Genomic DNA, 22565 nt, shown 5'->3' on the forward strand with positions numbered 1-22565 from the left:
GTTTGGGTCATTTCATGGGCACCCCCTATGAAATGACCAAACCCCCCCCCTTCCCCTTCCCCTTATTTTTGCTGGGCTAGATCCTCCAGCTCGCGCCACGACTGGAGGAGAGCCAGGTCTCCAAATTTGACCCATATCAAATAATTTTAAACGAATCTGGAACCACACTTCTTCTTTGTGATGTAGAAGGTTCCCAATTTGACTGTAGACTCTCCCTTTCCTTCGTTGAAATCTTGAACAGAACCCGAATCTAGATTGGTTGGAGAGATAAAAACATAAGATATGATCCTGGAAAGATCCTACAGGCTTGAGATTTGGATAAAGACCTCCACATGTTCCTCAGTTGTGGATATGGGTATCAAACACAGCGCTTCCACACATTGATCCGTTCTCATTATATTAATATTAAGTTTTCTTTCACCCCCTGTGAATCAAGAATCACTTCACCCACAACTTTTATGACGGTTAGCTGAGACTCTTGAAAAGATTGAGGGCATTCAGACTTTGTGCCAAAGGGAAGGGGGTAGGGGAGTAAGGGTTCTTGAAGAATCTTTTCACTATGAGTGAAGAAACTGTCTCCTTATATCATTGGAGGGTGCCTTAGTGTATGCTTATGGCATTGGATCTCCCCATCCTACACATTGGGTAGTCCCTTTGCTTCATATTGAGGGGCCCACTGTATTGAGTGACTGAATATTATAGAAAAGAGTTCTATGGAGGAGTGTATGGTCAAGCCCAGACACAGTGGGGTGCACTCCCATTGACTCTCATGCACGCTTAGGAACTAATGCCCCCCAAGAGAACGCTCCCCCAGATATTGATGACGGATTCTTTAGGATTTGGGGGATCACCCTTGTTGCCTTGCATGGGTGAGCACCTATTTTGCCATCCGAAGAGTTGTGGCCAATCCCAAAAGAACACTCTTAATTAGGACTATCTAGCTACTTGTCAAATTTGTGAGTGAATTCATTCAAGTGGTTCATCATCTAATTCAGTTATTTATTTATTTATTTTTGTTTAACATCTAAGTATTTTTCTTACCCTGCATTTTCTATCTCCAAGCCAATGGAAGGCCATTTGTTTGTATCGCATGCAGGACAATCAACAATGTACCACTCGGAAAGAAAGCTTATGTAACTTAAGTAGGATTGGGGACAAAAAGTAATTAAAGATGAACCTCTCTAATCCTCCCATTATATAAGATTTATGATATTCCACCACCATCATTATCATAAATAATTGGGTAAATTACATGTCACCCCTTGATTTTCAAACGAAACTCAGATCACCCCCTGATTTTTGAAAAAACTTAAATCATCCCCTTTACAGTAACAGTGTTAGTCTGCTATTAGTTATTGGTGTGAAAAGACCATTTTACCCTTGTACTAAAACATTAAAATTAAATTTACAATACTACCCTTTCTTCATCTTCAACATTGATCAAAGGTAGTTTAGGAATTTAAATTTATTTAACTGACTGACATCATCACTTAAAAGCATAAAACTAATGGTAGGGACTAATTTATCATATTGGGGTCTAAACCAAGGGAAGATTTGAGTTTTTTCAAAGACCAGGGGGTGATCTAAGTTTCGTTTGAAAACCGAAAGGTGATGTGTAATTTATCCTAAATAATTTATACAAGTATTGGCCTAGATATGGATTAACTCAAAATCTAACGGTCATTATGAGAGACAAGCCAAGATTAGATAGAATAAAGAAAAAAAGGGAGAGGGAGAGCAGAAAAGACAACATTCACAGGCATCTTTAATGGTGGAATCATATTCTTGACATGTTCACCTTTAACCCACCTCTTTACTCTTCTCTTCTAACGACTTCCTTGGTTCCCTGGAGATATGCTGTCATCGCTAAATGCTGGTCAAAGTGATTTCCACAGTATAAAAGGACCTCTATAATTGGAGAGGGCATCTGATACTCTCTAAGGATGTAAATGGATCAAATTTGGTTGGATAGTGACATTATCATATTTGTATTCGATTATATTTGGATGGATTAGATAATATCCTATTAGTTTTTGGATGGATTCAGGTAGTTTTCAGATAGTGATTTTTTGAATAAGGATTCTATTAAATGGATATGAACGTAGATTAAATATGAATTTTTGACTATTCTTTGACATCTTTACCATTTTGTTGATGAGGGTTAGAATTGAGACTTTAGAGTTCAGCAACTACCCTTTCTTCCACTCTTCTTAGTCTTTGATTTTTTTACGTTTTTTACTTTGGATTTTATCGTGTATTTATTTTAATAGAGATGTGATTCCATGTATCACAGTGCATAAAACAAAATATATAAACAAATTGAAAATTTAGAAAAAGATCACATTACCTTAACTTATAAAATTATAAAAATAAGAAAACAAAATCCAATAAGGTAGCTTAATCGGATAGACGGACACAAAGATATATTTCAAACATTTTATTACCATTGGATTGCTAAATGAATTGGATAATAATTAGTCGTATAGGGGGATTATTATATTCCTACCCGATTATTTTTTGGACGGATTCAGATTCTCCTAAACGGATAAGAACGCGGATCGAATTCAAATTTTCGAATATTCATTAATATCCTTACTACTTTCCCATGAATATAAAGGCCACATTGCTTTTACATAACTTGCAAAAGTTGAAATTGTTGGAAATATAATGTAGGCAGTAGTAGTATAAGACCTATCTGTTTGTATGACAGTTTATAATGTCACCAAAATATCCTTGTAGAAGTTGGAGAAGGGATTGACGACACCGTCCTCTTGCATCACTTGAGTCGGCAAAGCTTTGATGTATGTACAATGGATTTGAGTCGTATTAGAATATTCTCCTTAAGGTATTTGAACGCCCAGACTTTGTGTAGATCGGGTTGATCGTACGTTCTCACCTCCAAGATAAAAACAACTACTCCCAAACACATAAGGCAACACTTCAAATGTAATTATAATCAGGTAATGTCCGAAGGTTATTCTCACTAACTCATTGACACAGACACATTACAACATAGAGGAAAACAGAATTTAGAATTACTTCCAAAAAAATATAATGTTGTAGAAAAATAGACAAGACCTCTCTTTATATAAGAAAAGAAGAACCAAACATATTTTGAATCTTTAATTTTAAAATATTTAATAATATTCCAACAGAAACAAACAAGCCCAGTTGAGTTTGATTATTGCTAGTTATGTATTTGCTTGACTAGAAATAGAAATTAAAATGGCACATTGTGCAAATATTGTGAAAATAGGGAGAGACGCATTTGATGAAATAGAGATTAAAAAGGTACATCCAATGGATCTTGCGAAGCCTTTGAAGTCCTGGACAAGCTAATTTGTCGACGGAGCTCGAGCCCGTCATCATGCTCAGACATTGCTTATAACTTTTACACACAGTTAAGGTAGGATCGACCTTCGGTGTCTTCATATACCAATTAGACCTTCCACCGAATAGTTTCAGCTTTTAAGTTGGACACTTCAATTCCAACTTGGTATTCGAGGCTCGTTTGCCTTTCCACATGCATGATCATTCTGCATGTCTGATTACTCCACCTAAACTCCTTATATTCATTATTCGCTAGTTCTATGTTGTATACATCTCTCTACTTTCATGTGTCTTCACCACATACATATGCGTATTCATTTAGTTTGATGACAATCATTATTGGTACACAATTGAAACAAACTTAGCTATTTAGTTATTTTCTTCTATTTTTCCTCGCTTTCCTTGGAAAAAAACCAACCCCACACTAATTTATTTTCAAATTAATAGCTGATCCCCAAGTAAAAGTTACCTCAGTATTCAGTATGAGGGTTTGAATGATCATAACGCGAACTATCATAAAAAATGGATAAGGGTTCCTCGTATGCTACACATGGCCTTTATTTTCCCATCAGTTGCTACTTGTGTCCGAAGTTTCTTATAGTATGCATTTTTGTTTTTGTCAAACAAAATGTCATATACTATATACTCTAAAGTTAATTAATTTGGTTTGATTTTCCTACAAACATGCTCTCACTCAATGGTTGTTCTTGACTTTGAGCCAAGATGTCGCCTTTATAGAAATCGCATGAAAAAAAAAAAACACACAATTAATTCTTTGTCAGTTGAGAAATAGATTAACAGTGGTTTTTAAAAAACAAAAACAAATTGGGCAACAAAAAAAAACCCAACTTATATGGTTCACTCTCCACCGCCACCACCACCACCGCAACAGAACAGGAGTTATACTTCTATTAATAAGCATTCCATACGTGTTTCTGTTCTTTTTTCAGTGGTACAAATTCCACCCCCCCGCCCCCAATTTTAGCATATAATATTTATTAGAATAAAAGTATCCCAATTAATAGAAACACAACAAAAAAAAAGTATTTCTAACTCAGAAATACTAATTTGGAACAAAAACGTAATCATACATAAAAAATATAAGATAGCCCACAAACTTGAGGGTCCAACATGGATATGGCCTATCGGTATATGGACGACACCCAAGGTCCTAGACTTAACTAATGTAGGATTATTCCCAACACACATATAATCAGGAGAGAGAGAGAGAGAGAGAGAGAGAGAGAGAGAGAGAGAGAGAGAGAGAGAGAGAGAGAGGATTATTTTTTATTTACATCTTCTTACTATAATTACTCCTCGTAATATATTGATACAAAGTATCATGTATAAGAGGGAGCTAGGTATATAAGGATGTTACATTACAAGCTAGGCTAATATTTACCAAAAAAAAAAATTTACAAGGCTAATACTTATAATAAGCTGGCTTACGGGATGATATTTTAGTTCGGTGTTCAACAACCAAAGTTCCACCAAACATTTGGGCTGCTTGGTAGCTATCAATTGCTTCAATTCTTGGGGCAATTTTCGTTGCAGATGGAAATTGAGGATTTGGAACATGAGGCTGGTACTTGCAAAAAGACCTCCCCTTGCTCCTCGCATACTCCTCTAATGCAGCTATGTCTTCCATCCCAACCCAATTAGTACCACGTTCACACCCCAGACGTGCCATCTTAATCTATCCCCTCAACAACTATAAACAGCAAACACACCTTAATTGGAAGAACTAAATGAAGCTCTCTTTACTCTTATCTTCTCTAACTACACCTAAGCTAGAGAAGCCTCATCCCTTTATATACTAACTAAGAAAGGGAAAAAAAAACACACAAACAAAAAAAAGGGTGAAAATCATCTCCCTCCCTTCTAAGTATCCATAATATCAAACTCCATCCCCAAGTTTTGAATAATGATAATGTTCTCTTCTACTTTTTCAAGATTCTATCGACTGTACCTTAACGGTTAAAAAACTGTCATTAAGTGATGACATAGACATGTACAAAATTTTAAAACCCCAAAATACCCTTAACTTAATTCTATTCCAATTTTGCCCCCCCTAGTTTTCCTTTTGCGTCTTCTCCGTGCGTTTCTTCTTTTTCTTTTGCCAGCACCACCACTGCCGCCTCTGATCCTCTTTCACCGTCACCACTACCACCGCCGCCAAAACTCCTCTACCGAACCCCTCTGCTACTTTCCGCCAATCCTCCTCCAAGGTAAGAAGATTGCATTTGGTTATCAGGAGAGGGATGTGATCTTATGCGCGGTTTCAGCGATCTTTAAAAAAGTTTTTGCCTGCATTGGAAGAAACTTGTCCATTTGGGTTTATTAAATTTCGACTTTTTATCATCAACATCCTTATGGGGTTTCGGAGCTTTTCCTGTTGATGTTTCTCATGTAGCAATTTGAAGCTTTGGACTTATGATCGCTGCAGATTCCCCCCCCCCCCCTCTCTCTCTCTCTCTCTCTCTCTCTCTACTCTACTCTTCAATCCATGCAAGCTCCATGCCTTCTTTTCTTGTTGAGAGCAAGAGGATTCTCATATGGTTCGGCAAATCTATAGTTATGTTTCTGGTTTTTGTGCTGTCTATCATTCCATTGTCACTCGAGGCCAAACGATTTCATTATTTTCTTGTTCCTATTTATTGGTCCTCTCTTTGAGTCTTGATTCTACTTCTTTCTCCTCATTTTGTTAATGTCAGATTCTGATTTTCCAATGCAGTAAGAGGTGTTTTCTTTGGTGGGAGCTGAGATTTTGATAATACTGAGGAAGAGGAACCGATCTTCAATTCAGAAAGATCAATACAAGGGTCATCAATGTCGGATTCTGCTTCAGAGACTCGCGATTTTCTGGGGCAGAAGCTCAAAAGCGGTTCTTTTTTCAGCTTCCCTGGTTTGTTTATAGGGTTCAACACAAAGGGTTCATCAGATTCTGACTCTTTTAGAAGCCCTACTTCTCCTTTGGATTACAAGGTTTTTGCAAATCTAGCCAATCCTTTTATGTCTCCCAGAGCAAGTCCCAATGGTCCTCAAAAAGTTGGGATTGCAGTAAGGTCGGCCTTGGCATTGTAGATTCTCTCAAAGATGAACTCAAACCATTTTCTAAGGGTCTTAAAACTTAGAGAGTAAGAGTATTCTGTTCGGATCGCAGTTCAGAAACCCTTCTTCCCCAAAACATCTGTTTGATTCGGTTGATTCTTCTCTCCCTAAGGTCCATGCGGTTTCTTCAAATTCCCAGCTCGATTCTCCCTGTCTGCAACTAGACAACTCGGAGAATGTGTTTGGAGTCCGAGAAACCCGATTAGAGCTATCTGAGGACTATACTTGTGTAATTTCTCATGGTCCAAACCCAAGAAAAACTCACATTTTTGGTGACTGCATTTTAGAATGTCACGGTAGCGAGTTAACTTTTTCTAAGAAAGAAGAGAGAGTGATGGAATTGTCCCCGAAAGTTAAATGCTTGAATGGTTCTGTTCTGTATCCCTCTGATGATTTTTTGAGCTGTTGTTGTGCTTGCAAGAAGAAGTTGGAACAGGGGAAAGACAGCTACATGTACCGGTTTGTTCAATATCTCTGTTTTTTAATACTCTATCTATTGCTTATCTTATTAATCATGGCTATTGATATACGAATGATTATTCTAAATCTGGTTTGGTTTGAGTATGAGTTTTACAGAATTAACTTACGTTGGAAGAGGATCGGCGGAAAGTAGTAGAGGGGTTTCGATGGTGGTGGTGGTGTTAGGGATGGAAGAAGATCGGAGGCGGCAGTGGTGGTGATGATGGTGGTGCTGGCGGAAGAAATGGGAGAAGAAGATGCACAACAGGGAAAGTAGGGGAGGGCAAAATTGGAATATAATTAAATTAAGGGTATTTTGGGATTTAAAAAATTTGTACATGTCCACATCATCACTTAATGGTTGTTTTTTAACAGTTAAGGTACGGTCAATAGAATCTTGAGAAAGTAGGGGAAGGCATTATCTTGGGGGTGAGGTTTGATATTATGAATACTTAGAGGGGAGGGGGATGATATTTACCCAACAAAAAAATGTGAAGAGATGCTCAATTGGGCTACCTTTCGATGGTTAGATAGAAGGTTGGTTCCCTTCCTTGAAGTCTTGAACAGAACCCAACAAATCTAGCTTTCAAGCTTTAGATTTGGATAAGACTTCCACATGATGATGATCCCTCGTTGTGGAGAAGGGTATCAAACACCCCACTTCGATCTTGACTGGCTTCTCATAAAGACATAATATTCTAAGGATCCCACACTCCCATTGTATTGCGTGGCTTCATATTATTGAAGGCTTCTTTAGGCTCCGATTGTTTGACGGGGACTTAGGTGGGGTGGGAGAATTGGGGTATGAAAGTGCTAATGTGGCACATCAAGATCCCACTCTATCCTTGTTTGTTTAACATGGGGTGGTAAACTTACAAAAGCTCAGGGAATAACATTAAATGCTTTGTCTGCCGATGAGGCACTTGAAATTCTCACCCCTATGCTATCCAAAGTCCCCCAAAAACAAAGGACTTTAGTTTCTATTAATGAGAAAAGTAAAATTCTCACTCTTGTTCCCCAACCCACTACACTATGGGACCCACACCCACAACATTCTCACCCCATCCTTCCAGTCAAACAAATGGGGCCTTAGGGGTTGAGCCATTGGGGTGCTTGGAAGGAGGGTTGTGGCAATCTAAACAGAACAATATTTGGGGGCGAAAAGTTTCCTTTACCCAATGTGAAGATAGAATCTCTTCAGCCATATTGATCTCATGGAATAGTGAATGTCATCTTAACTCCATCCCCTAGTTGTGAATGTCACACCTCAAACCACCCTTAGGAGGATTGGGTAGGTGATCCGAATTGCATAACGATAATCCGTCAAATCCCACGGATCTAGAAGCAGTGCTTACGATTATGGAACCACAACCATCTCTTTACCATAGGAAAGATCAGAGTGCAGTAGATAAACTACAGTTCAATAATAAAAGGAAGCATAGCAATATGGGGAAACAGTGATAATATATACATATAAAAGTTTTACATTTTTCATCAACCTACACACAAAGAAAACAAAGAAGCAAAGCTGATAAGTACGGTACTACATACAAAGACATGTACAGGGGGAGCATACTCAACCCCAAAAAGAGAGAAAGGAAAAACTACAAGAATCAAGTCAGAACGGGGATAACTCCAGATAACCCAAAAGGAGTCCCCAAGTCAAAAAGTTGTCACGAACACACTTCAATGGTCTTCATCAAAAACCACCGAAAATGTGCGCAGGATCGGTATGACCTCCGTCGGGGTCCACACCAATATCATCGTAACAACCAAAAGTCTCCTCCTTGAAATGACCCACCATGCCACAACATCATCCACCTACAAAATCATCTAAGAAAAACGTTGCATAACAGAGTGTGAGCTCCATTGAGCTCGTGAGCAAATAACATCATCATGTATGCACATGCAATCACAATTCACAGTTCATATGATCCTACATGATATGCAAGTTCAGTTTATTATTAGCCATCTAACAATACAACTAAGTTAGGTTAGTGCTCCTACAATCCCCAATACATGTATCCCTGGTGCGGGCTTCTAACCCCTTCCCGCAATACACCCATTGAGTTGTCAGAGAGGACCAGTCAGCTCCCGCATCAGTCACTAAGGTCAGCCCGACCAGCCCTCTGTTATTAACCCGTGGGACAATCCATTTCTTTCTTTCTTTTCTTTTCTTTTCTGGCTTAAAGCCCATGTGCACCATTCCGGTGTTCTATTCATTTCTTTTTCTCTTTTCTCATTTTCTGATGGTCGTCCCCCACAGGAATCCAACACCTAAACCCCTGTTGGCAAGGGTGCGTAGCACGGGTGATGAAACTCTAACCCCATGTCTATATGGCATCGTATGAGTTAGGTGGTGTCAACCGCATCCCATACTACGGGCTACCATAGCCCTCATTTCCAAGCCGACTACGACGTCTAGTCTAACATTCACAATCATCATTAAGGAATTCACAGTGTTGATCATCAGACAATCATTATGCAGTGATTTGAGTAAATTGGACAAAAGTAAATAACACAACAATTATATTCAATTCTTATTAGCTGACATCAGATCATAATTACACATACACATATGAGAGTATTATTCACTCACTTGCACTTGGCTCTAGGTACTCAGTCACAATCTCAATTCCAGCAGTTGTCTGGTCGTTGACCTCGAGCACGAAATTAGGTCCTAGATGTAAATCAAAAGTTATTATGTTAAGTTATCAGTCTGTCACTAGAAGTCCTAGGGTTACCCTAAACTTACTGGGTTGACCCGGGATTCAGTTGGTTCTCACTTGGAAACATTGGGCCTTGCACTAGGCTTTAGGTCATGTCCCAGTGCATCAACCAGTGTCAGTGGCTCAAAGGGTAAAATAGTCATTTTAATGGTAGTACCTGACCCTAGGTCAAAATATGTTTACAGTGCTGTCCACAGCTTGTCTGTGCTGTAGGACCAAGCACAGTAGGGCTTCCTTTACTTGCGGAGCCCACTAGGGTTCCAAAACATTTCCAAATAAGGACAGATATGGGGAAGGGCTTTTTGATAATTTTCCAGCCTTCCCACAGTGTCTAGGGGTCAAAGGGTGAGGTCCCCCAAGTCTGTTCATCAATCCAGCCAATTTTCCTTCAATGGGCGTTGCCAGTAGCTGTAGGATCGATGTGGGCTGAGTTTCCGAGGTGGAGCCTTATGGGCTGAGGTCAGATTGGATCTCCTGCATGTCAGGGGGGTTTGGTAGCCCCTGAGATGGCCCACATATTGGTCCAATTGGATCCTCCATCAAATCCACCATCAGGCTGCCAATGGCTGCCCAAGCAGTCCTAGTAAATAGTGTCACAGGGTTTTGCCAAGCTTGGGAATCTGGTTTCAGCCACATGCAAGGCTGGAAAAGCCTGAAAAACAATGGTTCAGGGCTGCAACCACTTAGAGTTTGGTCTCTGCAACCCTAGCTTGCATCCAGGACTCAGATCAGCTCATCAGAAGCAAATCTGGGCAGTGCAGTAGGGCACAGCCAGATTCGGCTCTCAAGAATAGCATAACAGCCCATTAAATTTTTATAAAAATCACAGATCTTTCATGCACAAGGTCTGCGTGGAAGATCTGGAGCAGTTCTAGGCTAACCCCAGCTAGTTTGGGCTACCTAGAGAGCATAAACACAGTGAAAGCAAGGAAGTGATAGGGAACAATAGCATATAAGGGTGTTTTTATACCTGCACAGAGCCAAGAGAGGCTCGGTTCCAGCCTAGATGAGGGTGGTTGCAACAGCCCTTCTTCTTCCTTCTTTCTTCCTTCTTCTCCTTCTTCTTCTTCTCCTTCCTTTTCTCTCTACTTCCATGGTTTCTCCAACAGATAGAAAGCTCTAAATGAGCTCAGAACCCTCCTATTTATAGACCCCCCCTTCACTGAGGCATGTTTGCCTGTGAAGGCCTCTTTTAAAAATCAGTTTTTAAACTGATTCTGACTGATTCTGGGCACACTGGTGAGGTCCACAGTGAACCAAGGGTATGAGGTGGTCCCTCAGACTTCCCTTTATTAGTGGAGGGTGCCCAAGTCCATAATGGGTGGTCCCCATATTTAAAAATCAATAAAATATACAGAAACATCCACTAGGCGATGTCACTGGGCTTTGCTGCATCGCCCAGTGCCATCGTCCAGAGAATTCCTGCAAGCTGAAATTCAATGGGCTTGCACAGGGGTTCAACCCTTGGTCAGGGTATTGTCCCCACATGCCAAATAGGAGATTTTACACACTTTTCACATAGGTGGGTCCCACTATTTGGGGAGGAGAGAGATTACCTGGGATCTAAACCATATATCAAGCTGTGAGCTGCACAGTTGCAGGGGTCTGCTATCCATCTCCTGACAGGTATATAGGGAAACCTGTTCAAAGTATTCTCATTGATCTCATTAAGTGGAGTGATGCTCCACAGTGATCCTGGTTGCCTGGTCAGGGGTTCCTGCCCTTCAAATCACAAATCCCACCAGTCAGGAGTAGGGTTTGACATTTCTCCCCACCTTTCAAAAATTTCGTCCTCAAAATTTGCTTACCTTGTAATTCAAAAAGTTGGGGATACTTCTCCTTCATTTCTTCTTCACATTCCCATGAAGCTTCTTCTACTGGATTATTTCCCCATTGGATTTTCACAAAAACGACGGTGCGGTTATGGAGGTTATGCTCCTTTCTGTCCAGTATCTCCGTGGGTTGTTCTTCGTAGGTCATATCCACATCCAACTGTTCAGGTTCAGTTGATAATACATGTGTCAGGTTGTTAATATACTTCCTCAGCATTGACACATGGAAAACGTCGTGGACGCCTGACAAAGATGGTGGTAGAGCTAGTCGTTATGCTACGGGTCCCACTTTATTATGAATTTTGTATTAATCGATGAATCTTGGGCTCAGCTTGCCTTTCTTGTTGAAACGTAGCAATCTTTTGGTTGGATATACTCGAAGGAATACTTTTTCTCCGACCTCAAATTCAATATTTTTCCTTCGATTATCCGCATAACTTTTCTGTCTTGACTGCGCTATCTTGATCTTCTCCCTTATGACATCCACCTTGTAGCAAGTCGCTTGAATCATTTCGGGTCTGAGATATTTTCGTTTGCCAACTTCATCCCAATATAATGGAGTTCGGCACTTCCTGCCATAGAGTGCTTCGAACGGTGCCATGCCAATGGTGGAGTGATAGCTATTATTGTATGCAAATTCCACCAAAGGTATTTGAGCATCCCAACTATCATTCATTTCCAAAACACAGGCTCGGAGCATGTCTTCCAGAGTCTAAATGGTTCTTTCTGATTGTCCGTCCGTTTGCGGATGGAAAGCAGTACTAAGATTTAGTTGAGATCCCAATGCCTTCTGCAAACTTTTCCAAAACCTTGAGGTAAACCGCGGATCTCTGTCAGACACAATACTGACAGGCACGCCGTGTAAGCGGACTATGTTTTCAATGTATATCTGGGCAAGCTTCTCCATTGGATAACTTATTTTGATTGGTATGAAGTTTGCTGCCTTTGTCAGTCTGTCTACGATTACCCATATGACATTCATCCCTTTCTTGGTGTTGGGCAAATTTGTCACAAAATCCATAGTGATTCTTTCCCACTTCCATTCAGGTATGGGAAGTGGCTACAACAATCCATATGGTTGGTGTCTCTCTACGTTTATCTGTTGACAGGTGAGGCAGTTGGACACGTATATTGCTATGGTTGCTTTCATTCCCACCCACCAGTAATACTTCTTCAAATCTTTGTGCATTCTTGTACTTTCGGGGTGGACTGAGTAGGGTAAGTTGTGTGCCTCTTTAAGAATTCGGTCTTGGACGTCAAAATCATCAAGCACGCACAATCTATCTTGAAACTTCAATGTACCATCCTGGGCCAATAAAAAATTCGGGTCTCTATGGTCACCTTGTTGTACTTCCCAAATTATTCTGGCCAGCTCAGGATCTAATGGTTGCTTCGTAATTATTTCTTCTCGTATCGACGGCTGTAGATCCATAGCTACTAATTGTATACCCGTTCCTTCGATCACGAGTTTCAAATCAAATTTCTGAGCTTCTTCTATTAATTTCTCACTTACGACCAAGGATGCGAGGGACATAGTCTGAGATTTTCTGCTTAATGCATCCGCCACAACATTGGCCTTACCGGGATGGTACTGGATTTCACAGTCATAGTCTTTCACCAATTCCAACCACCGCCTCTATCTCATTTTTAGCTCCTTTTGGGTGAAGAAATACTTTAGACTTTTGTGATCGCTGAGGATCTCACTCTTTTCACCGTATAGGTAATGTCGCCAAATTTGTAATGCGAAGACTACCGCCGCCAATTCCAAATCATGAGTGGGGTAGTTCTTCTCGTGCTCCTTTAGTTGTCTGGAGGCGTAGGCAACCACTTTACCTCTCTGCATCAGGACGCCACCTAAACCTATTCTAGATACGTCCGTGTATACCACCATTCCTCCAGTGCCGTCCTGAATGGTTAGAACCGGAGCTGACACTAACTGGTTTTTCAATTTCTGAAAGCTTTTCTTGCATGTCTCATTCCATTCAAATTTAGCACCCTTCTTCGTGAGTTTTGTCATGGGTGCCGAGATGCGCGAGAAATTCTTAATAAACCTTCGATAGTAATCGGCCAATCCTAAGAAACTTTGGATCTCAGTGGCACTCTTCGGAGTCTCCCACTCGAGAACCGCTTTCACCTTGTCGGGGTCTAATTTGATGCCGTCTTTAGTGATGATATGTCCCAGGAAACCAATTTGATGAAGCCAAAATTCACATTTACTAAATTTGGCAAAGAGCTGGTGCTCCCGCAACCGCTGCAACACGAAAGTAAGGTGTCGTACATGTTCTTCCTCACTCTTAGAGTACACCAGAATGTCGTCAATAAATACTATGATGAATTTATCCAGCACATCATAGAACACTCTATTCATCATATCCATGAATGCTGCCAGGGCGTTGGTCAATCCGAATGACAAAACAAAAAATTCATAATGTCCATATCGAGTTCGGAACGCCATATTATGAATGTCACTGTTCTTAATCTTCAACTGATGGTATCCTGATCTAAGATCAATTTTGGAGAAAATTCTTGCTCCTTGTAGCTGATCAAATAGGTCGTCGATACGTGGCAATGGATATCGATTCTTGATTGTCAGCTTATTTAACTCGCGGTAGTCAATACACAGTCGCATGCTACCATCCTTCTTCTTTACGAACAACACGGGTGCTCCCCAGGGTGATACACTGGGTTGTATAAATCCTTTCTTCAACAGGTCTTGAAGTTGAACCTGCAACTCCTTCAGTTCGATCGGCACCATTCTGTACAGTGCCTTAGATACTGGTGCTACACTAGGAATCAGATCAAATTGTGAATTCTATATCTTGGACAGGCGGTAGCTGCGTCAGATCTTTTGGAAGAACATCAGGAAATTCTCTGACAACTTCCAGTTCTTCTAGCGGTTTTATCTTTGCCTCCGTGTCTATTACCGTGGCCAAAAAGCCTTGGCATCCGTCGTCAAGCAACTTTCACGTCTGGAGGGCTGACAGAGTTATTCTTCTGGATTTCTTCCTAGGTTCACTTTGATAGGTGAAAGTTGACCCGTCTTTCGAGTTGAATCTTATCTTCTTCTCTGCACATAGGACGTTTGCATCATAGGCAGACAACCAGTCCATGCCTAGTATTACGTCAAAATCCTTTATATCCAACTTTATCAATCGTGCGGTTAGATTCTTCCCACAAATTTCAATATGACAAGGGTCGTAGACCTCCTTCAAACGCATGACACTTCCTGTTAGTGTGCTGACTACTAACTCGTGCCTGATGTCTCTTGGTTGATCTTCCATCTTACTCGCAAAGGTTGAGGAGAAGAAAGAGTGGGTTGCGCCCGAGTCGAATAATACTCGTGCGGGTATGGTTGAGACATTTAGGGTACCTAGAGTTCTTAGGTAATTTAGGTTACATGAAGAAAACTAATGATTCCCTATAGTTAAGTAGTGTTCAGCAGCTTACCTGTCAATACGTCGGGGTTCGCCTCAGCTTCTTCGTTTTTGGCAAAGCATACACTTTTCCCCGCATCTGATTGTCCCGTGGTTGGTAAGGCCTAGCGTTGGGCTGGTTTGATGAGTTGTTGCCATACCCACGCGATCTGTAATCCCTGGCCATATGTCCTTCCTTGTTGCACAGATAGCACTTAAAGGGTGGAGCAACAGGCGTTGAGGCTTGGCTCACTTGACTTGTTACTGGTCGAGCTGGTGAAGCTACTGTTGTGGCTTGACTCGTAGCAGGTTGAGCATATATGGTAGATGTGGGGCGAAAAGAATTCTAACCCACGTTCAGCCTACGATACAGAGTCGAGACAAAATTTGAGTTAGTTCCGCGGTAAACTTTATTTGGCCAGCCAAAAGTTTGAAAATTACTTGATCTTTTGTTTAAACCAGGTGATGTCACAGTCTTTTCTTTCTCTTTCTCCTTAAATCTATCTTCCATGGTTTTTACCTTGTTGACCATTGAGCATAATCCCTAATGTCCATGATTGACATTAATGACCCAATTTCAGTTTTGAGTCCTTTCTAAAATTTCTTGGCCTTACTAACTTCTCCTTTCAAATGCTCTGGAGCAAAATGGAACAGATCCTCAAATCGCTGTTGATAGTCCAGCACTGGCTTGGTTCGTTGCACCAGTGCGATAAATTCCGCTTCCTTCCTGTCCTTAAAACTCTCAGGGAAGTAGTTTTTGAAAAAGACCTCTTTGAATTGCTCCCACATGGGGTTTGGGTGAGCAGCTTCCAAATTAGGTCTAGTTGCCTTCCACCAAGCTTCAGCTTCATTCTGTAATTGATAACCCGCACAAATAATCTTTTGTGCGTCCGTGCACTCAAGTACTTCAAATGCCTTTGCTAGGGCATTGATCCATCATTCTGACTGCATTGCCTCAGAGGTTATTTTCAAAAATGTAGGCGATTGGAGTTTCTTGAATCTCTCCATAACCTTGGCAGTGGAATTTTTTGCTAAATGCTGAGGCATAGGTGGTGGAAATAGCATTGGTCGATTGGGTGGTGGTGGGGGTGCTGCGCGCTCGTGCATCATGGTTGCAAACTGTGTAGACATTTGACCAAGCAATTCCTGTTGTTGTTGCATGGTCAGCATCATCTTGGTCATGAATGCAGTCACGTCGCTGGCTGCCACACTTGGCTGAGGTGCTGCTGCAGTAGCTTGTGCAGCCACTGGTGCTCTTGATGAAGCAACCGATGCCTTAGAGTTTTGAGCCTCAGTTCCGTTGGGTAGCTCAACCTTCGGTACAACTCTAGGTTGTTTACCTTTACGAACTCCACGAGAACTTCTAGTGTTGACCATTGTTGCTTCTCTAAAAAGAGGAGCGTGTTTAATATTCCCAATTTCATCTATATGGATCAATTGTTGTTTCCTAACTAAGCAGGTACAAATCCAGTCCACAGTTCCAATGAGTATCAGGAGTCATACTAGTAAGGTGGATTGTTAGATTTATTATCTTGGTTTATTAGGTGACATGTCTTATTGAATGCTTTATGTTCCTCTTTCTTATGCATTTTATGTGTCAGTATGCTATGCATGGCACTAATGAAAAATTTCAGATTTTTAAATAAAAACTTTTAATTATTTACTTGATCTAGCAGGCAAGCATCTCCTGCTTCTTCCCGGTCACAAACTCCATTGCCAGTAGAAATTCTATGTCAGCTCTTACCTCTCCAGCTAAACTCATAAAATACTCCCGTTCCTTAGGTCTACTAATGGCAGCAATAGCTAAGTAAAAGTCCAGTCGATTCTCAGCTCGGGGTAACACTAACTGTATCCGTCTCAGTCTCTCCCGTAGATGTCTAATGTAAATCATGATGCTGGGGTCTCCAGCCTCAGTCAAGGTAATAGGTCCTGTCACATTGAATGGTTCTAGACAGTAGGGCATACTTAATTAAAAGAATTAAGTACACAACTACTGAAACTTAAATAACTAAAGATCAATGAAACAAATTCTTGGGTTGGCTCGAGGTACCTTAGCATCTAGGTGTTTGATTTACTACAAACCCTATTAGGTCCTATTCTCAACTATCCTAGGCCTTGGTTAGGATAAGATCTACGCTCCCCGTACTTACTAATCCCTTATTACAACATACCTATATATCTAAGTTCTGTTTGCATAGCAATACTCCAATCAGTTTGTACATCACAATATTCAAGCATATAGTAGTTAGGTAGTATTCACCATAATCCTATAATTATGCATACATGTACATTCATATTTATATAAATATATTAATTCCTTAGATTAATTATATCCACAAAATGTTCCTAGTCCCTATGTGTTCTACTAAAACCGCATATAGAAATTTCATCCCTTTTGACCTTAAGAAGACTAGGTTGGGTTGAACTCTTAGGTCATTTAAATATTATTATTTTATTATTATATATATATTTTTCACATTAATAAAAATCTTGTATTTTAGTGTTGTCTAAGGTCACTCTAGGTAATTCCCAATTTTCATAAGTCAAAACAAAAAAATCAGCAAGATTTCCTTACTAGGCAATGTCTCTGGGCGTTGCCACATCGCCCAGTGCCATCGCCTAAAGAATCGAGTGCAGGCTTTTTAAGTTCGAGAGGGGCCCATTTTGGTTCTGTTCCTCTCAAAACACAACTAAGCACCTAGGAGAAGCTCTTGGAGGGTAGTGTGACCCATTCCACACCAAATCCTCACTATTCCCCAAGGTTTCCACGAGTCTACACTTGCCTAGGTATGCTTTCTTCACTACATTACCTAGATAGATGTTTATTTCTTTAAATCCTTCCTTGGGTTAGGGTTTCTCTATTCTTCCTTGCCCTAACCTAATTATTTTTGTTATTCCTTGTAGGAGATGTCTACAAGTCACCATACTGCTAGGAAATCGGTGGCCCAAAAGAGGCTACGAGTCGAATCCGAGGAATCTTCCTATTCTTCGGTACCACCATCATCCCCTAGAGATGATTCATCTTCCGAGGAACCAGCTTTCGACCACCATCTTTTCTCCAGGTATGAGCACACTAAGGAGTGGAAGAATTTTGTTTCCGTAAAGATAGTGAATGGCCGGGTGGTGCGAGTAGAGGACTTCGACCAATACAACCTCTTCGCCAGGTTTAATGCCCTAGGTTGGGCATCAATGTTATCCCCTACCTACCGAGCCTTGTTAGCCCAACTTGGTTCGGTATTTTTATTGTAACTTGATGCCATCTGGGGCACAAGAATTCACACTATTGAGTAGGGTAAAGGGAGTGGATATCAGGCTGACCACTACCCTTCTAGCAGAGATTTTGGGCTTACCAGACACAGGAGAGAGGGTTTACTATCAGCCCCGCATGGATATTTTGGATAGGTTTTCTTTGGAGACCAGGAGGATGGTCTTTGAGGCTTTGATAGGTTTAGGGGACACACCTAAGTCTAAGACTTCTTACAGACCTAGTGCCAGGGTGATTAGTAGGTGTGTAACCTACAATATTTACCCAGAGGGTGGGAACAAGGGCAGTATATCTATGATGAGAGCGTTCATAACCTACTACCTTTTGGGAGCTGGTCAGGGGGGTCCAGTCATCAACCTCCCGTATCTGTTTCTTCAGGTGATGCTTTATCATGCACGGAACCCAGCTGATGGGAACCTTCCCTATGGGAGATTTCTCACCTTGGTCTTTCGATATTTTAGGGTGCCATTGGAGGGTGAGTACATTGATAGGACTAGATCCAGGCCCATAGACAAGACTTCCATTCTGAAGATGAAAGTCCCAGGAGAGGGTCCACCAGAGGATGAAGGGCAGATGGGGATGTAGCAGGGAGAGGAGCATGGAGTGGAGCATGGTGATGATGTGCACGATGAGGAGGTGCAGGGAGACATTGGGGTAGCTACCTAGGGCATACATGTAGAGGAGTAGGGTATAGGTCCAGGCGACTTCGAGGGTTTTGACACTCAGTTTACTGACTTACCTGCATATGAGATGATCGGTGCCACTAGCTCTCAGGTTCCAGGACCTCCAGAGTGGGCTCAGACATTGTCACATTTCCAGAGTCTTGGCACTTAGCTCTCTAGCTTGGCGACCAGGGTGGACTAGGGCTTCACCTCTTTGGAGACGAGAGTGGGGTCTATTGAGCAGCATCTAGATTTCTGGGATAGGTTCTACAGAGTTGATTCTCGCCATACTCAGCCTCCTCCTAGTGATCTACCTCCAACTGAGTAGCTCCAGCAGTTCCGGACATTCTTGCTACGTGGTTCTAATTATTTTTTTTTCTTCTTCTTTATGCTTATGTACTTTTCTTTGTTTGGGATGAATCTGGTTTATTGCATTTTAATCCATGTAATTAAAGCTTACATAATGGCTTAGTTATAATTATCTTTTAGTTAATGGAATTTATGCACCTTTGTTTATTTACATCTACCCCCCTTATGGCTTTTAGTTATTACGTGTTTTATGGTTTATAACTTATTAGTCCTAGTCTGCAATCCATAATCGTAAGAAGAGCCTCACACTCTAATACCAAGCTCTATCACACCCCAAACAACCCCTTAGGAGGATTGGGTAGGTGATCCGAATTGCATAACGACAATCCGCCAAATCCCACGGATCTAGAAGCAGTGCTTACGATCATGGAACCACAACCATCTCTTTACCATAGGCAAGATCAGAGTGCAGTAGATAAACTACAGTTCAATAATTAAAGGAAGCATAGCAATATGGGGAAACAGTGATAATATATACATATAAAAGTTTTACATTTCCCATCAACCCACATACAAAGAAAACAAAGAAGCAAAGCTGATAAGTACAGTACTACATACAAAGATATGTACAGGGCGAGCATACTCAACCCCAAATAGGAGAAAGGAAAAACTACAAGAACCAAGTCAGAACGGGGATAACTCCAGATAACCCAAAAGGAGTCCCCAAGTCAAAAAGCTGTCATGAACACACTTCAATGGTCTTCATCAACAACCACCGAAAATGTGCACAGGATCGGTATGACCTCCGTTGGGATCCACACCAATATCAATGTAACAACCAAAAGTCTCCTCCTCGAAATGACCCGCCATGCCATAGTGGCATCCACCTGCAAAATCATCTAAGAAAAACATTGCATAACAGAGTGTGAGCCCCACTGAGCTCATGAGCAAATAACATCATCATGCATGCACATGCAATCAAAATTCATAGTTCATATGATCCTACATGATATGCAAGTCCAGTTTATTATTAGCCACCTAACAATACAACTAAGTCAGGTTAGTGCTACTACAATCCCCAATACATGTATCCCTGGTGCGGGCTTCTAACCCCTTCCTGCGACGCACCCATTGAGTTATCGGAGAGGACCAGTCAGCTCCCGCATCAGTCACCAAGGTCAGCCCGACCAGCCCACTGTGATAACCCGTGGGACAATCCATTTCTTTTTTTATTTTCTTTTCTTTTCTGGCTTAAAGCCCATGTGCACCATTCTGGTGTTCTATTCATTTCTTTTTCTCTTTTCTCATTTCTGATGGTCGCTCCCACATGCATCCAACACCTAAACCCCTGTTGGCAAGGGTACATAGTCAGGGTGATGAAACTCTAGCCCCATGTCTATATGGTATCGTATGAGTCAGGTGGTGTCAATCGCATCCCATACTACGGGCTACCACAAGCCTCATTTCCAAGCCAACTACGACATCTAGTCTAACATTCACAATCATCATTAAGGAATTCATCGTGTTGATCATCAGACAATCATTATGCAGTGATTTGAGTAAATTGAACAAAAGTAAATAACACAGCAATTATATTCAATTCTTATTAGCCGACATCAGATCATAATTACATATACACATATGATAGTATTATTCACTCACCTGCACTTGGCTCTAGGTACTCAGTCACAATCTCAGTTCCAGCAGTTGTCTGGTCATTGACCTCGAGCATGAAATCAGGTCCTAGATGTAAATCAAAAGTTATTATGTTAAGTTATCAGTCTATCACTGGAAGTCCTAGGGTTGCCCTAAACTTACTGGGTTGACCCGGGGTTCAGTTGGTTCTCACTTGGAAACACTGGGCCTTGCACTGGACTTTAGGTCATGTCCTGGTGCATCTACCAGTGTCAGTGGCTCAAAGGGTAAAATAGTCATTTTAATGGTAGTACCTGACCCTAGGTCAAAATATGTTTACAGTGCTGTCCACAGCTTGTCTGTGTAGTAGGACCAAGCACAGCAGGGCTTCCTTTACTTGCGGGGCCCACTAGGGTTCCAAAACATTTCCAAATAAGGACAGATGTGGGGAAGGGCTTTTTGGTAATTTTCCAGCCTTCCCACAGTGTCCAGGGGTCAAAGGGTGAGGTCCCCTAAGTCTGTCCATCAATCCAGCCAATTTTCCTTCACTTGGCGTTGGCTCTGGGTGATGCAGCCATCGCCCAGTGGTTGTAGAATCGATGTGGGCTGAGTTTCCAAGGTGGGGCCTTATGGGCTGAGGTCAGATTGGATCTCCTGCATGTCAGGGGGGTTTGGTAGCCCCTGAGATGGCCCACAAATTGGTCCAATTGGATCCTCCATCAAATCCACCATCAGGTTGCCAATGGCTACCCAAGCAGTCCTAGTGAATAGTGTCACAGGGTTTTGCCAAGCTTGGAAATCTGGTTTCAGCCACATGCAAGGCTGGAAAAGCCTGAAAAACAATGGTTCAGGGCTGCAACCACCTAGGGTTTGGTCTCTGCAGCCCTAGCTTGCATCCAGGACTCAGATTAGCTCATTAGAAGCAAATCTGGGCAGTGCAGTAGGACACAATCAGATTCGGCTCCCAAGAACAGCAAAACAGCCCATTAAATTTTTATAAAAATCATAGATCTTTCATGCACAAAGTCTGCATGGAAGATCTGGAGCAGTTCTAGGCTTACCCTAGCGAGTTTGGGCTGCCCAGAGAGCATAAACACAGTGAAAGCAAGGAAGAGATAGGGAACAACAGTATATAAGGGTGTTTTTATACCTACACAGAGCCAAGAGAGGCTTGGTTCCAGCCTAGATGAGGGTGGTTGCAGCAGCCCTCCTTCTTCCTTCTTTCTTCCTTCTTCTCCTTCTTCTTCTTCTCCTTCCTTTTCTCTCTACTTTCCCACGGTTTCTGCAATAGGTAGAAGGCTCTAAATGAGCTCAGACCCCTCCTAGTTATAGACCCCCCTTCACTGAGGCATGTTTGCCTGTGAAGGCCTCTTTTAAAAATCTATTTTTAAACTGATTCTAACTGATTCTGGGCACACTGGTGGGGTCCATAGTGAACCAAGGGTATGAGGTGGTCCCTCAGACTTCCATCTATCAGTGGAGGGTGCCCAAGTCCATAATGGGTGGTCTCCGTATTTAAAAATCAATAAAATATATAAAAATACCCACTGGGCGATGTCACTGGGCCTTGCTGCATCGCCCAGTGCCATCGTCTAGAGAATTCCAACAAGCTAAAATTCTATGGGCTTGCACAGGGGTTTGACCCTTGGTTAGGGTATTGTCCCCATATGCCAAATAGGAGATTTTACACACTTTTCACACAGGTGGATCCCACTATTTGGGGAGGAGAGAGATTACCTGGGATCCAAACCATTTATCAAGCTGTGAGCAGCACAGTTGCAGGGGTCTGCTATCCATCTCCTGATAGGTATATAGGGAAA

General features: G+C 41.5%; 1 protein-coding gene across 1 annotated transcript; it reads left to right on the forward strand.

Moving 5' to 3' along the window:
• The first annotated feature begins 6159 nt into the window (after positions 1–6159).
• Positions 6160–7054, forward strand: LOC122668571 (FCS-Like Zinc finger 8-like). The gene is made up of 2 exons (XM_043865115.1): positions 6160–6405; positions 6467–7054. The coding sequence occupies exons 1-2, from the start codon at positions 6160–6162 to the stop codon at positions 7052–7054; spliced, it is 834 nt and encodes a 277-aa protein (XP_043721050.1).
• The last annotated feature ends 15511 nt before the right edge of the window (positions 7055–22565 follow it).

The sequence above is a fragment of the Telopea speciosissima genome, chromosome 7 (assembly GCF_018873765.1).
Source record: "Telopea speciosissima isolate NSW1024214 ecotype Mountain lineage chromosome 7, Tspe_v1, whole genome shotgun sequence".
Taxonomy (NCBI): Eukaryota; Viridiplantae; Streptophyta; class Magnoliopsida; order Proteales; family Proteaceae; genus Telopea; species Telopea speciosissima.

What these genes read in the sequence shown, in the direction of transcription:
- LOC122668571 (XM_043865115.1), top strand. Translation starts at nt 6,160, where the DNA reads ATGTCGGATTCTGCTTCAGAGACTCGCGATTTTCTGGGGCAGAAGCTC. An exon ending in TTGCAGTAAGGTCGGCCTTG is followed by an intron (nt 6,406 to 6,466) that starts GCATTGTAGATT and finishes TAAAACTTAGAG; the next exon opens with AGTAAGAGTATTCTGTTCGG.